The 14,802-nt window shown below is 45.7% G+C and overlaps 2 protein-coding genes across 2 annotated transcripts in view; one reads left to right on the top strand and one right to left on the bottom strand.

The window, feature by feature from the left end:
- Positions 1-658: 658 nt before the first annotated feature.
- Positions 659-10,682, bottom strand: rassf9 (Ras association domain family member 9). The gene is made up of 2 exons (XM_062548167.1): positions 10,517-10,682; positions 659-3,652 (listed from the first exon to the last, which is right to left on the bottom strand). The coding sequence occupies exons 1-2, from the start codon at positions 10,561-10,563 to the stop codon at positions 2,251-2,253; spliced, it is 1,449 nt and encodes a 482-aa protein (XP_062404151.1). The 5' UTR covers positions 10,564-10,682; the 3' UTR covers positions 659-2,250.
- Positions 10,683-12,116: 1,434 nt separating this feature from the next.
- The window catches only part of nts (neurotensin), a 4,516-nt gene continuing 1,830 nt past the window's right edge, over positions 12,117-14,802 (top strand). The window contains exons 1-2 of the mRNA XM_062548375.1: positions 12,117-12,407; positions 13,097-13,158. Of these exons, the coding sequence (XP_062404359.1) occupies positions 12,335-12,407; positions 13,097-13,158 (135 nt within the window). The 5' untranslated portion in view covers positions 12,117-12,334. The remainder of the gene's footprint in view (positions 12,408-13,096; positions 13,159-14,802) is intronic.

Here is a 14,802-nt window from a genome sequence, read left to right as displayed (position 1 = left end):
CATATAGGCAGCATCAGACCTTTAAGCAACACAATAATCTGAAACATCTAGCCGAAGTGGGAAATAAATGGTGAACATGAAACAATATCAACATGTTGGAGTAACCCAGCCTCAATCCATAATAAAGTGAGCACAAGGCCAGAGTGATGGCAAAGAGTAGTTCTTGCCTCAAAACCTGGATTGCTGCTAAAAAGGTGCTGTCTACAGCCATTGTGGAAACAAAGAGAGACTTGGTAGATATCATATTAGAACCATTTTGAAAGCTGTGATAGCAAATGAACATGTCTACATTGATTGTTTAAAGAAGATCAAAACGATTCTGATTCCAACTTTTTGGCATGTGGCAATGTCATTTTCAGTCAGAACAAACATATTGGTCAAGAGAAAATCAACATTAAGTCAGTACTTGCCAGGGGTGTGAATATTTTTTTTCCTAATTGTATCTCATATATGGCATTTGAGTTTGGGACTGTATCAAGCAATGATACAATATTCCTAGATCTAGCATGTTGTGCTAGATTGTCCTCACTTTAGCCTTCAAAGCATTTGAGAGATTTTACAACTATTTCTCATACTCTACTAATAAATTCACAGACATGATTCCACACAACTGAAATGCCAGTACACCCAATAACAGAAACACAGAGAAATGCATTAATGGAAAGTTTATTGTCAAAATGTTGAATAGGAGAACAATATCCAATTTACCTGAACACCCATACTTGAATCTCAAGGAGCAGTGAGTAGCCTTTTCTTTGACCACACAAATGATGTGCCTGAATGTGTTGATTACTCTGTGAATGCTGTACAGTGTGGGAAGTCAGACTCTGAACAGGGCATTTCAGTTCACTTGTTGCATTCTTCATTTTGAGATATGATTTGAAACCAATACACTACGTTATACACATAAGTAATGAGATTTATACATGGGTGGCTCATTATTATTGAGGACTTGTCAAGGGTTTTGAACGTCTGACATACAGCTCAATTTTAAAAGTGTATCGTAAAAGTATTCACCAAAATCATTGTAGAGAAATAGAAGAATATATTTATGAATTATTAAAATATAATGTTACGCCATCTTTGTATGCAAATCATTGTACACACGACATGATTTAAATTAGTTGTGCAATGTGTGATGAATCTGTAATCATATGGAGGAAGTTTTAATATAAAACAATGTCAATTTTGAGAACATACACAGTGCACTTCACACTTCTGTCATAACTCTAAACACTTTTGTATATTTTACCATTATCTTTTAACAGGGAAACATCTGCAAAGCACACACTTTAGAATAAACATATTACGAATGAATAATTAGCATTTTGGCAACATAAAATAGAGCTTACACAAAGTTCCATTCTTGACTTTATAAATATAAATAGAGCTCTCATAAAAATGTATGTTAGTGAAGGGCATACAGGTCAAAAGGCAGCTTTTTAGAGAACTGTTTAGGGAATGCAAAAGTTGTCAATTAGCACAAAATACATATACTGATGCTGCTAAAATGCCATAAACATTTGCTTTGTATATTAAGGCACAATATGTAGAGGTTGAACATACTGGTGAATTTCTGCCATCCATCCTATGTCAGTAACTAGAAGCCTCACACCATAGTTAAATGAAACCCATAGTTGTGGATATGCCAAATGAGTTGTTCAGATTTTAGACATGACGTGCACACAGCACGCAGAAATGCACTCAGCAGTTTAAGCTCACGTACAGTAGGTGCTGGTTCTTTCAGTAGTTGTTCCAAGTTGCTTCTTAAAACAAATCTGAAAGCAAAATATTTGCTTTCCAAAACCAGCTACCTCGCTGATTGCGGTGAAACTGCACAAGCTGAAAGAATGCTTAGGACAACAGCACCCAGTCATTAAGATTACCCTATCACCCACTTTGTCTGCTTGACTAACACTCAAGTGCTTTTTCCATTCTAGAGAAAGACAAACCTACACAGCATTCCTGCATTTAAAACAATGACCTAGAGACAAGTGGCTGTGTTTGGCAGTGGTAGCGTACAGATAGCTGCATACCTCTGTCTGACTACAGCAAACCATTAAATAAGGTTTTTTTTACTCCCCTTCACTTTCATTTACTTCAGGTATGAGTGCACAAATGTACTGTAGATGTACAGTATTTCAAAATACAAAACCGTTGAGACATATGACCAATGAAGTTTATTGCTCCATGTCGATCTGCATCTCTGTCAATGAGTTCACGTGCGCAGATTTTTTTCTGCTGCGTTTTTTAAACGTCCGTGTCCAGGGGTGGCCGGCGGTTGACCGTGGGGGAGAGCGAGTCCTGACTGTGCGTGGAGCTGATGCCCGTGTCTGAGTCCGTGTCGGCGGCGTCGGGCGTCAGGCCCTGCCTGAGCTTCTCCTCCCCCAGTCCCTGCTGCTGCTGCTGCTGCTGTGCTAGGCTGCTCTTGGCCTGCTGGCTCTTCAGGGGAGAGGGCCCCGGCTGCGGAGCGCCTTCCCCCAGCTGCAGTGCGCCGAGCTGGGCCGCGAGCAGCTGGCACTCCTGGCTCTTGGAGAGCAGCGTGCCGTCGTGGCCCTGCAGCTCCCGGTCCAGGTCCTGCGTCTGCGCGTAGAGCGAGAGTCCGGCGCGCATGCTGCGCTCCAGGTCTGCGCGGACGCTGTCCAGCTCCGGCGAGTCCAGCTCGAGATCGAGAGGCGGCGGTGAAGCGGTCGCCCCCAGCGTCTCCTCCTCGTCCTCGGGTGACCCCTGACCCCCGCGGAGCTCGGCGTCGATGTCGCGGGAGAGCTCCAGGATGAGCTCCTGGTGCCGGCGCAGCTGCTCCTCCAGCTGCTCCACGCCGCCGTTGGCGGGCAGGTAGTCCTCGCACAGCGATTGGCCCTCGCAGCTGTCCGTCAGGCTGAGGCGGGGCGAGTCGCTGGAGGCGACACCTGCCCCCTCGTCCACTGCGCTCGCTGCTCCCGCCCCCTCCAGCCTGGCCAGCCTCTCGGCCAGCTCGATCTGCAGGTCCAGCTCGCGCATGCGCTGCAGCTGCTGCCGGATGGTCTGGTCCTGCGTGATGATGAGCTGGACCATGCCGTCCACCTCCCCCGACCCCCCCTCCTGCTGCTGCCGCTGCTTGACCGGCGTGGCGGACGGCGACGACGACGACCCTGCCGACTCGCTCTCAAGGCGGATGCGTTCCAGCTTGCGGAACGCCTTCTTGACCAGCCGCTTCTGCCGCTCGGCCGGCAGGGTCTTGGCGTACTGGGCCGGACACTGCTCCCAGCGCCGGGCCCTTCCTCCCCCCGCAGTGGCCGCCGCTGACCGTGACCTGGACGACCTCTTCCCGGCTTTGCCCGTGGTCGTCGGCGGTGGCGGTGCGCACTCGCTGGTCTTGACCAGCGCGAAGTGGACGGAGGGCTTCTGGTCGCCCCAGGCGTTCCAGAGGCGCAGGATGCGGGTGAGCGGGGGCAGCGGGCGCTCGAAGCCCTTCCAGCGCTCCAGCAGGCAGAACTCCTGGGGCTCCCCGCGCAGCGTCCGCCGGCCCTCGGGCAGCGTGCCGTGGTCGTCCAGCAGCGCCTGGACCACGTCGGCGCAAGTGGTGTGTTTGGTCACCCCGCACACCACCTTCTCCTCCTGGCACACACATACCTGGATCTCCTTACCTGGGGACTCCTCGGCCTCCTTCGATCTGGTGAACAGAAACCATCAAAACACTTAGTGACTTACTCTGGTCATAACATATATAGAAGTATACATACTTTTTTGATCCCTAACTGAAATAGTGAACACACACAGCACACAGTGAACACATAGTGAGGTGAATCACACACTAACCCAGAGCAGTGAGCTGCCTGCCCAACATTGTTGCCTCTTTAACAAACATGTCTGATCCTTAGTTAAAGTATGGTTAATGTGAATGCCTCAGTGAATAAAGTGTAATGATAATGGAACATACATTTACATCATTAGCCATCTGTGCCTTTCTATTCCCACGAGTGTGTTGCATATCACCGAGCTCAGCACACAGCCTCCGTGTGCATCAGCATGAACCAATTACACATATCCCCAAAAGCCCTTCTCTTTAGACATGGCACATTACTCTGGCCTGTCAAACAGGCTTTTGAAAAAGGGCCTCAGATGATTGCTCCGTTTAAAAAAAAAAAAGGCAAAAAAGACACCTCTACAGATTCTGAGTAGCACATCAATTAGGCCCCCTATTATGCGATCATTCATCTTGGTCGTAAAATCTCTCATTTGCTGATTTATTAAACGTGGTCACAGTGATTCCACAATCTGTCTCTTTAACCTCTGAGCCAGGAGCAAATGACAGATCCATTTTAAATATGTTCACTTCATTTTAAGGACTATTTCCCAACATGATGAATATAATTGGCTGAGCTAAATTAGTCACCTATTGATAAAAGGTTACTCATATAATAAGCTTGACCCAAGTCTCGCTATGATGTTATGAGCCCAAAGTGATAGCAATGAATCGTAATGGAGTTTATGTTAAATGGGGGATTAAAGCTAAAGTCTTCAGGTTTTTTTTGGCCTCTTAAAGAAAAGGGCTAGTCTCTCAACATGGATAGCCAACATATCCGACAACACACACACACACACACACACTTTCTCATTTCCGCACTCGCATTAATCACCGGTACTAAAGAGGACCGTGGTGAGCCCATCACATCATCGGTGTGTGTGTGTGTGTGTGTGTGAGCGTCTCATAACCCTGTGCTGAGTGAGCGCGGCGAGGCCGGCTGGCCTGTAGAGTCACTGCTGCGTGTCTGCTCAAGGTCAGCGGCAATAAGCTCGGGAGACGCCCTGGACTGTCGCCGGCCGCTGCCTCTGTGTCTGGAGGACGGAATGCACACTAGGGGCAGTGCCACACACACCAACACAGCAGCACCCTGCCAAGCTACGCTGTTTGGTTGGGCTGGGTAGTGTTTACGCGTCGTCTGATACTGCTGTATTTTGGCTTGCGCGGGCCAAAGGAGCACAAACTGCCCTTTGTGTGAGCCCTTGATGAGAGCCCGCTCAGGAATGCGATACGTATGCAACAATGCGCGCGGCAGGTTAATGGTTAGGGGAGCCTGAGAGCGGGATTGAGCAAAAGTAAACAGCAGAGGTATGCAGGTGGCAAACACAGTTGCAGCGCCTGCATTTACGCACAGCGACCGTGACCACTTGCAGCCAACCACGGCAGAACCGTGGCTGTCTCTTGGAGCCTCAGGCAACATTTATCTGTGTGTGTACGATTGTTTGTGTGTGTGTGTGTGTGTGTGTGTGTGTATGTGTGTGTGTGTGTGTGTGTGTGTCTTATGTGCATGTGGTGTGTGTGCCTGAGTGTGTGTCTTTTGTATGTGTCTATGTGTTTGATGATGAATGGCAAATGGAGCTCAAATACTCCCAGTCAAACTCAGTTACTGTCTCCCTTTTTCTGTGTGCACACCCAGTTTGCATCTCTTAGCACCTCTAACATTCCTCCATAAACGCTGTATTCTCCTGACTGCTGTATTCTCCTGACTGCTGTATTCTTCTGACACCTTTTATTATATCCCTCCCTCCCTCCCTCCCTCCCTCCGCCGCCGTGCCTCAAGCTGTCAAACCTGCAAGAGAGAGAGCGCTGCGTGTGATGTCATCCCCAGAGCTCAGTGAATGGGCGCGCGTCCCCCCTGGCGACGGCCAGACACGTATATTTAGGGAGAGCTGGGAGATCACCTCATAGCTGGAGCACCAGAGCTGGGAGATCACCAGGCCGCCTGCACGGGGGGCTGAACCGCACAAAGACGGAGCAGTTCGCTGCAGGGCGACCGAGGGGCCCTCTCTTGCTCTTTCTCTCTCTCTCTGTCTCTCTCTCTCTCTCTCTCTCTCTCTGTCTCTCCCTCTCTCTCTCCGGCGTCTCTCTCATTAAGTCTCGCGCCGTGTCATCGCCGCAAACTCTTCTTCACACCGTCGGCTCCTTCAGAGGGGCCGAGACGAATGAGGTCACGACAGCCGCGATCTCGCTCTCGCTCTCTCTCTCTCCAGACCCGGCGGGAACAAGCATGGTCACGCACGGCCATTACACAAGCGCAGGGATGTGCTCACACTCCGCCGTAGGTTTTGACACTCGCAAACACACAAGCTGATAAATACAGCGTTCCACAAAAGTCCACCCACACACCCACATGCACACACACACACACACACACGTAAGGTAGCGCAGCAGTCCAAAGGAAACCAACAGAAAGAACAGGGAAGCACCTGTGTTTGTGTTCTGTCACAATCACTGGTCACTGGCTACGTCCTGCCCCAAACTTCCTGCTCCCAAGTTAGTCTTATTGTGACTGTATGGAAAATGAAATTCCGTATTCCATATTGCCGCAGAGGTAGTGCTGCAATGGATGCACAAACACGACGGCCATATCTTTGTGCACCTGTGTTTTTACTGTGTGTACTGAGTTGGATTCCACTACTCCCAGCTATGATAACAGTGTTTGTAATTACACTGGTCAGTTTCAACCTGCACCATATGATTGTACACCAGCATAATTCTGCTGTGTATGTGTGTGTGTGTGTGTGTGTGTGTGTGTGTGTGTGTGTGTGTGTGTGTGTGTGTGTGTGTGTGTTGTACAAATCTGAGTGCAGAAATGCTGCAAAACGCTGAGGAGTGCAGGGAGTCTGAGCAGGACTACTGGATGCCAGTGACCAGAGGGAGACCACAATGGAGGGCCTGACCCAAGATAAGCCCGGATGGAGCTCAGGTCATATCCTCCCCTCCACTCCTGAACACAACAAACACCAGCCAGCAAGCACAAAGACTTATGGGGAGGCATATTCATTTCACCTTATTTGACATATGGCCAATAAGTCATTAACGGCCTCTCTACTATTTAATTAGCCAGAATTGCATGCTAATTAAACGCGCAGTCAAAGATGATGATGGACTGGGGAATATAGCCTTTGTCATTCCCATACGCCATCAGAGGTTCATCACAGACATCGCCTGTAGTGATACCCAATAAATCTGTAGTTATTGATTTGGCAGGACTAGCGTGTTTATGTCACTATGAAGGACAGTGTGAAATGATTCAGCAACTATTTGTGTGTCTTCATTTGTGTGTGTGTGTGTGTGTGTGTGTGTGTGTGTGTGTGTGTGTGCTTGTTAGTGTGTTTGTATGTGTGCTTCTCTGTGTGTGTGTGTGTGTGTGTGTGTGTGTGTGTGTGTGTGTCTGTGTGTTTGGCCTAATACTGCAGTATCCTAAATGTGAGGCACCTTGAACTCCAGGTGAACTTGGAGAAGAGTTGGGGGGAGGCAGTGTACTGTAAGAGCCCCAGCTGAAGGAGCTGTGCACACTAATGAGTCCGTTGCTCAGGCAATAAAGCACAGCAGCCTCGGCCAGCAGTCCACAGTCTGCTCTACAGTACATCCACACCAACACATTCACAATGCCACTGGAGCGGCTCGCAGGTGACTTCAGATGACCCCCCTCCTCTACCTCACACACAGCTGTGGGAGTGGACGCTCTTTGTGCTGTTTATCATACTTTCACTGAAATGCCTCATGCAAGGCAGAACACTCTACCAAACACAGTCACCTGCATGTGATTTGGACATGTCGTTACACGTGGGGAGACCTGACATGTTCACACTCTATGCGTCACTTTGGAGAGCTGCTGCTCACCTGTCCATAGAGACCCTGAGAGCTCATACAAACATTTGGGAGACTATCAATTACGTTGATCTTTTCTGAGCTCTTCTAGTCTGTAGGGACCCTGACTATCTATATTGAATCACAGCTATATGTAATGAGAGCTCCCCTCTGTAATCATGAATGCGTGCACTAACGCTGTACAAGATACAAGAGAGTGCAAGAGCATTAGATATGGATGCTTTAGCACACAGCCTAGTTGATACTTGTTCCTTTTTCTGAGAAGTACTAAAAGACTTAAAACGGGTATTGTGTAAACATCTCTTATGATTAAATGAGAGATTGAATTTACATGACAGATGAAAAGGACTGTATGTTATTGTTTTACAAAACCTTGTTTGTGCCTAATTCCTGCTTAGACAGCTTGGGTCCCAGTGGAATACCAAAGGCAGTGACATCAGCACCACAAAAAAGGGATTTCCTGACTCTTATCTGGGGAGGATGCAGGATTTTGATGAGAAAAACATAACATTTTTTCAAGAGGCCCGTTATCTCTTGGAAAACTGCCGTGATAGGCATCTTCATAAAGACAAAACACACACTCTTTCCCCTCACTCCCATGGCTTCAGCTCTCTAATGAGCTTACAAAAGGGTGGTGTTCAAACACTCGTCCAGTTGGAATGATTTTCACGATAAAGTCATCACCATTAGTGGTTCTCAATGATAATTGCTTGAGACAGCACTAATATTCAAAATGTAAACTATTCTTGAAAACAAGTACTGTTTTATCAAGGAAAACAGGAATTATTTTGCTAATACTAATTGATTATATTTATCTGAACAAGATAGTTCTGTTAGCTTTTGCTAAACATTTACTTTTAATTCTCTCTATTTGTACGACACACATAAATCACCATGTTTACAGTCAAAGCCATTTGTTATTAAAAACATTTCTTGCTGATACTAGTCCTCCATAGCCAGACGTCTCTTTGAACTGTATCGCTGTACTGTATAGTACTGTGCGGCGGACAATCCCTTGTGTGATCAGGATGAAGGCACACGTTCCAACAGAGAGAGCACCGACTGTGCTTATTATCACTAAATTATCACTCACTAAAATGCCCATCATCAAAAGATAAATGGATTCTTATTGCAGATGAGCAAATTCCACAGCTTCAATTAACCTGAGACTGTCTGACACAGTGAGCAGCGAACTGTGATCTTATTCAGAAACCACAAGCAGTTGTTAGGGACCCTTTAATGTGGGCCAGTCATGGAGTCAGCTGAGCTGGCTGTCTTTTCCACTAACACCACACTTTTCCAGACAATATCATGTCCAGTACCGTGCTGCTTAAACAAGCTACAGCAATTAACTTGTTTGAAATCACAGATATGAATTAGTTAGATCATTATGAGGAAAACTGTGCATAGTTCAAAAGCATACCAGTTGATATGATAAAACAAACCAGAGCAAGTATGAGACTGTCTTCCAAAAACATATCTGAGAGCAAAGGAGGTCTAGTATAAACTGCCTCTGAGATGTCTTCAGATCCAGCCACGATAATTACAGTTGGCTTCGGCAGTAAAAAGGCAATTATGTTGCAAGTTGAAAACTAACACAATTTCCCAAGCTATCAAGACCATTTGCAGTTATCAAAGGTGTGGAAATTGGAGGGGGGGGGGGGGGGGGGGGTTCAGCAACTTCAAATATTGATGTCCACTGAGACAGCATAATCTCATTTCATATCCGTAAAATCAGTAAAAGCTGAATAGGATGACATGACTTGAACATGACTGACATAACAACATACAACCCGAGCGCTCTCTTGGCAGACGCTCTCTGAACTTATCAACACTGTTTTAATTATAGGCCATCAATCATTTATGACTCCCAAAACACAGTCAAATATTCAGACCAACACTGCTAGAAGCAAGTACATCTCTGACACCCTCAATAACCCCAGTGTGGTTCTCGTGGGGCCATGAAACATCAAAAAGCTGAACTCTGCCACTTAAGCGGGCAGGCTAGGCTACTCCGACTGCACCTGAAACGATGACAGGACCAGGACGCCTCTCAGCCTGAACTCAATTGGAGTTCCATCTTAAGAGAAATCAGCCAGTAATTACAGGCTTTGTGCTATGCAAAGCAAGCAGGTCAGCTTTCATTAGAAAGAAAATACTAAATGTGCTTTTGGCATACACGGATATCTGATCCTTGGTCTAATGTTTCACAGGGGTAACAATTTACTTGTTCATCTTGACAATTAACAACCCCCCAAAAGCAAACCTTCAGCCTTGAACAACAACTTTAGGCTATTCAATACCTTCAAGAAAGGGACCACTGACATGAGTCTGGTCATGAGTGATGTATTTGTCATTTATGTGCTGAATAAATCTACTTATTTTGTTCCCTCTGAAGAATGGACACACACACACATGCACACGCACACCACAAACAAGCATACTCACTCACTCACAGCATGCAAATGCTGTAATTATATTAACTGCCAGATAGCCTTCCTCTACACTACATAGGACCAGTAACGTGATACTCAGCTACCATAACCCATTCGACTTAAGTAACTAGACAAGAATACAAGAAGGCGTTACTGCTTCTATGTTGAAACTAAAGTGTACTTCTCAAAACAATACTGACATAAAACAAAAATGGTCAATCTATTCCCAAATTATTACTTTATAGGCTATTGGCTGAAGAGATAGTTCTTATATCCATTTGGATGAACTCTACCAAAACACACTGTTAAAAAACGAAGACAACACACCTGCTAAATAGACCCCAAACAATTACTTTGGCTTAAAAGGGTAAATGTTAGAAGTTGACATTATGTCAAACTACGTTTTCATAGCCTATTTAAACTTGACAAAAACATGCCATCAAAAGACGATGAAGTAGGCTACCTGTTTTTCAATCGCGCCTTTAAGAAATTCCTTCCAAACGGAGCCATTACAAAACTCTGCTGTCGAGGTCCAAAGAAATTAAGTTTGTTGCATGGTGAAAAAATCTGTCCAGTGACCTTAACTTCCCTCGGGGTTACGATGAGCAACTGAGAAAAAGTTGAAGAACTCCTGAACTTCGAGTGGCTAGGTGGTTAAAGCGCACTTTTCGGGAGGGCCGTCCCACCATGGTAATGAGGGTGGCGATGTCAGCGCAGGGCAGAATGACTTAGATCGACCTGTTATCTACCAGTTAATTTGGGGTGTTAGACTGTCGTGGTGAAATCTTACCTGAATAGTAATTTAAACGCCGTAGTAGCCTATCTAAATTCCATTTGTTTTGTTTCGACATGTGTTACCACAAGTTAACATGTTGCAAAATGCATTGCCAGTTTTTTAAAGTGTGTGTTTAAAATGTAACTCTACTCTTCACTTAATAAAGAAATACGCGTTCAAGAGCAGTAATTATGTTGCCAACCAATGAACAGCCTACATGTATTCACTAAAACAAATGTAAGGTTAAAATGGTAGCTATGGTTTCAGTCGTGGGCTGACTGTGCGGGCTGCCATTATTCATCTGGTCCATCTTTTTCTTCAATTGACATGCAGAAGCTGCTCACGAGCGACGTCCAGCGGACGTACCAGTGCACCGCGCTGTGGGATGACATTTGGCTCTCCCGTCCCTGAAGGTGTCAGATGTGACTAATTCAGTCCACATTCACATCATTGTGTCATCATTTATTGTAAGTGAAAATCCTTTTACTAATCATATTTCCCCCCTCTGGATTCTGTAATAATATGAGATTACTTTTTGTTGAATTGTTTGAAATATCTGTAATGAACTGAAAATTCATTCATGAATTTATGAATTGACAGGTGCCATACAACAGAGACCTGCTTAATGTCCTTTTTGTCTCTCATCACCATATTCTGATTTCCCCCCAACATCTTTAGGTTTCATGATGATATACCTGCCTAGCAAGTAGTTACACATCTGGTGGATTCTTATCGTTTCAGACAACTTGGTTTCACTATAACCTTCCAACACTTTTATCACACCCCTATACACACACACACACATGCTTGGACACAGCGAGAGTGTGTGTGTGAGAGAGAGAGATAGAGAGAGAGGCTTGGACACAGAGAGAGAGAGAGGGGGAGAGAGGGAGAGAGAGAGAGGGTGAGACAAGAAACAGCATCTGAAAAGAAGAAGTAAAAAAAATGAAAGTTATGAAAGTTTTGACGTCACTACAACGCAGTGATGATGTCTGATGTCACAATGACACAGCAGAGGGCATGGAGAGCAAAGGAGAGAGAGAGATGGAGCTGAGATGAAATGGAGGGAGAGAGAGACGGCGAGAGAGAGAGAGTGAGTGAGAGAGAGAGGGAGAGATAGAGTGAGAGAGAGAGAGAGAGAGGGAGAGAGAGACGGCGAGAGAGAGAGAGAGGGAGAGAGAGAGTGAGAGAGAGAGAGAGAGAGTGAGAGAAAGCGTTAGGGAGGGGAGGGATGAGGAGTGGGAGCCCCCGGAGATCCTGCAGGCTCTTATATACTGGGTGGAATGGAACCCTGAGCACTGCTCTCCACACCTGCACTGGCAGAGAAGCCCAGGGACTCTGGATAGGACTCACAAGGACAACACACACCCTCAGCGGCTCCTCTCTCTCCCTCCCTCCCTTTCTCTTCTTACCTCTCTCTGTCTCAACCTGTCTCTCCCTCAGCAGCTTTTGCTGACCTCTAAACCTATGGACTTGGGCCCAGCCTAGTTGTTTGAGAATTGTTGGATGGTCACCAAGATGCGGATGCAGATAGTGTTTGCTGTTCTCCTGGTGCTCGTGAGTGATGCCTTGGGTTCAGGTAAGCACAGCCGTCATTAAGATGGATTTAATGAAGATGTGAGACCGACGAGAGGACCAGAACTCGTGTCAGCTCCATGAGCAAGTTCAACTTGGAACTCTGCTATTAGCCCAGTTTATGAGGAAATATTAACACAGCATATTGGAATGTAGATGTAGACTATAGCCTGTATTTTCATGTTTCAAAAGTTACCACAAAACCGATTGTGCCTAATTAAATTAAGTAAAACATTTTTTTAACCAAAAATATGTCTCAGAGGTTAGCTAAGAGGGTAACATTTGCATAGATAATAGCTTCCACTGTACACCGTGTGATTAACAACAAACATTTTACCGCACCTGATCAGAAACTATGTGTTATGAACTGAGAGCGTTGCAGACAGAAAATAATCAGTGTAGTTTTAGAGCGTCACGCCACTTCAGGACTACACCACCACAACTTTAACCGCATTTACGCATCAAATAAAACTCACAACATGCGCATACTATTTTAAAATCGCGGTGGTTACATTTTACATGAATCATCCTCCAAATATTACTTGACATACACTGACATGACACTAACATGAAAAAGTGAGTAATGCAACTTTGCGCAACAAATCGTTGATCATTGTATTTGTCGAAACGCTCTCGTTGTCTTGTTTTCCGTGTTTGGGCATCGTTTAAATTACGTCTTCTATATTTTAACAGATGTTGACCAGGAGAAGCGAACGATAGAAGAGGAGTTATTGAGCAATCTCTTTACTTCAAAGGTACTGTGATCTATTTTTTTTGCACCACCTATGGGGGTGAACAAAGGCGGCAATATAGCAGTCCGAGCTTTGTGTTGAGCGCTCTCTTGAACACCGAATATAGATTTGCCCTTTGGATACAGTGTATGATCACCTGCTCACTGCAGATGTTGTATAAAACATCAGGGGTTTTTACTTTGATCATCGTTAATAGAGAATAGGTGGATGTCAACTGCCAATATATTTTCTTAACCAAGTTTAACAGAAATGCTAAAGAAGTTTAATTGGATCACTACATTTCAAACATGATGTGTTGTATAAATATTAAACATAATTAACGTGAATAATGAAACATCCCATTTAAGCACACCTAATTCTATCCTCTGGCAGTGTCTGGCAGTGACAGAATAAAGGGAATCAGAGAGTGGAGTTAACTTTTCATTACTTAAGAATTTATCACCAGAGCAAATGTGTTTAAGATGAGACTGTTTAAGAGTCTATGTTCTGCCTGTTCCCTCCTCACGTTATGATTAGTGATTATAGTTTAAGGCAAGTCACAGACCCACCAGCAAGACCAGTAAGGATAGATTTAGAACTCTGACTTCACATCTGAATAATTCTGCATGAGCAGGATACGCTGATATATTACAATACAGTTTGCCTTATGAACTGGCAAACTGATAGCTATATTAAGAACAATGCCCTCAGAACAGTGCTTTGGCCTGAAGGACAGTAATTGCCTTGGACATTTGAACAAATTCTGAGCTAATGAGTTTTGGGACTGTGGGAAGTGGCACTTGCTGTGTATGTTTGAAAGCACTCTCTCGTTCATTTGCAATTCATTTTGTATCCACTATTTACTCTGGCTGCTGGAACGTCAGCTGGCAGCTCCAATGAAACAAATGGCTCTTGACACTGGCACCAGCCATGGGCAGCTTTTTGGCGAGAGCTGGCGAAAAAAACTGAACGCTGGGCCGCGCCTCGATGCGCAGGCTCATCTCCACGGTCGTCCCCTGCTGCCGTGGACAAAGACCAAAGTCATCATGAGCTCCATTACGCCAGATAACAGCAGCAGGAGAGGTGGGACTAAGAGCTTCACCCTTCCCAACACTCAGCGGAGAGCAGACCCCAAACAGGGCCGCGCTCTAGCACCGAGCTGCGGCTGGTTAATCAGGGCTGGAGACAGACACTTGTAATGATGCGATGTAAAATGTTATGCTCTTTGCTCCTTTACGCGCCATTAAATTGGCTGGAGGGAAATGTGAGGAGCCGTGCTGTAATTAGGCATGGGGGGCGGGGGGGGGGACACACAGCCCTTTTAAATGCCAGAGGTGCAACCCAGCAGCCCGGCTCCTGTCACCGATTGTCTCCAGGGAGCCCTTTGATTGGCTCCGCAGGACAATTTACACCGTGGCATTTCCCCGTCGATGGTCCCTTCTGTCTGCTCACTCTCCGACTGAGTATTTCCTCGTGAAAGATCAAGCCATTCGTCACTTTCAGCAACTCACAGCCACTTGATTGAGGGCTGAGGGAAAGCTGTTGTCTCTTGAGATCCTGAAAAAAAAAACCCATACGTTCCTTTGGAGAAAAAGAGAGGTGGAGGTTCCGCATTAGTAGTTTCAGTGCTCTGTGTTGAGCTATGAAGGGGGAGGAGAGGACACCATC

Source organism: Sardina pilchardus, chromosome 10 (assembly GCF_963854185.1).
Source record: "Sardina pilchardus chromosome 10, fSarPil1.1, whole genome shotgun sequence".
Classification (NCBI taxonomy): domain Eukaryota; kingdom Metazoa; phylum Chordata; class Actinopteri; order Clupeiformes; family Clupeidae; genus Sardina; species Sardina pilchardus.
Note: the sequence above shows the minus strand (reverse complement) of the source record. Positions and strands in the feature narration are given on the sequence as shown.

Bases quoted from the DNA above. Each gene is read 5' to 3' on its own strand.
- rassf9 (XM_062548167.1), bottom strand. From the start codon at position 10,563: ATGGCTCCGTTTGGAAGGAATTTCTTAAAGGCGCGATTGAAAAACAG. The intron at 3,653-10,516 runs GTAGCCTACTTC...TCTGTTCACCAG, and splicing joins AAGGCGCGATTGAAAAACAG to ATCGAAGGAGGCCGAGGAGT.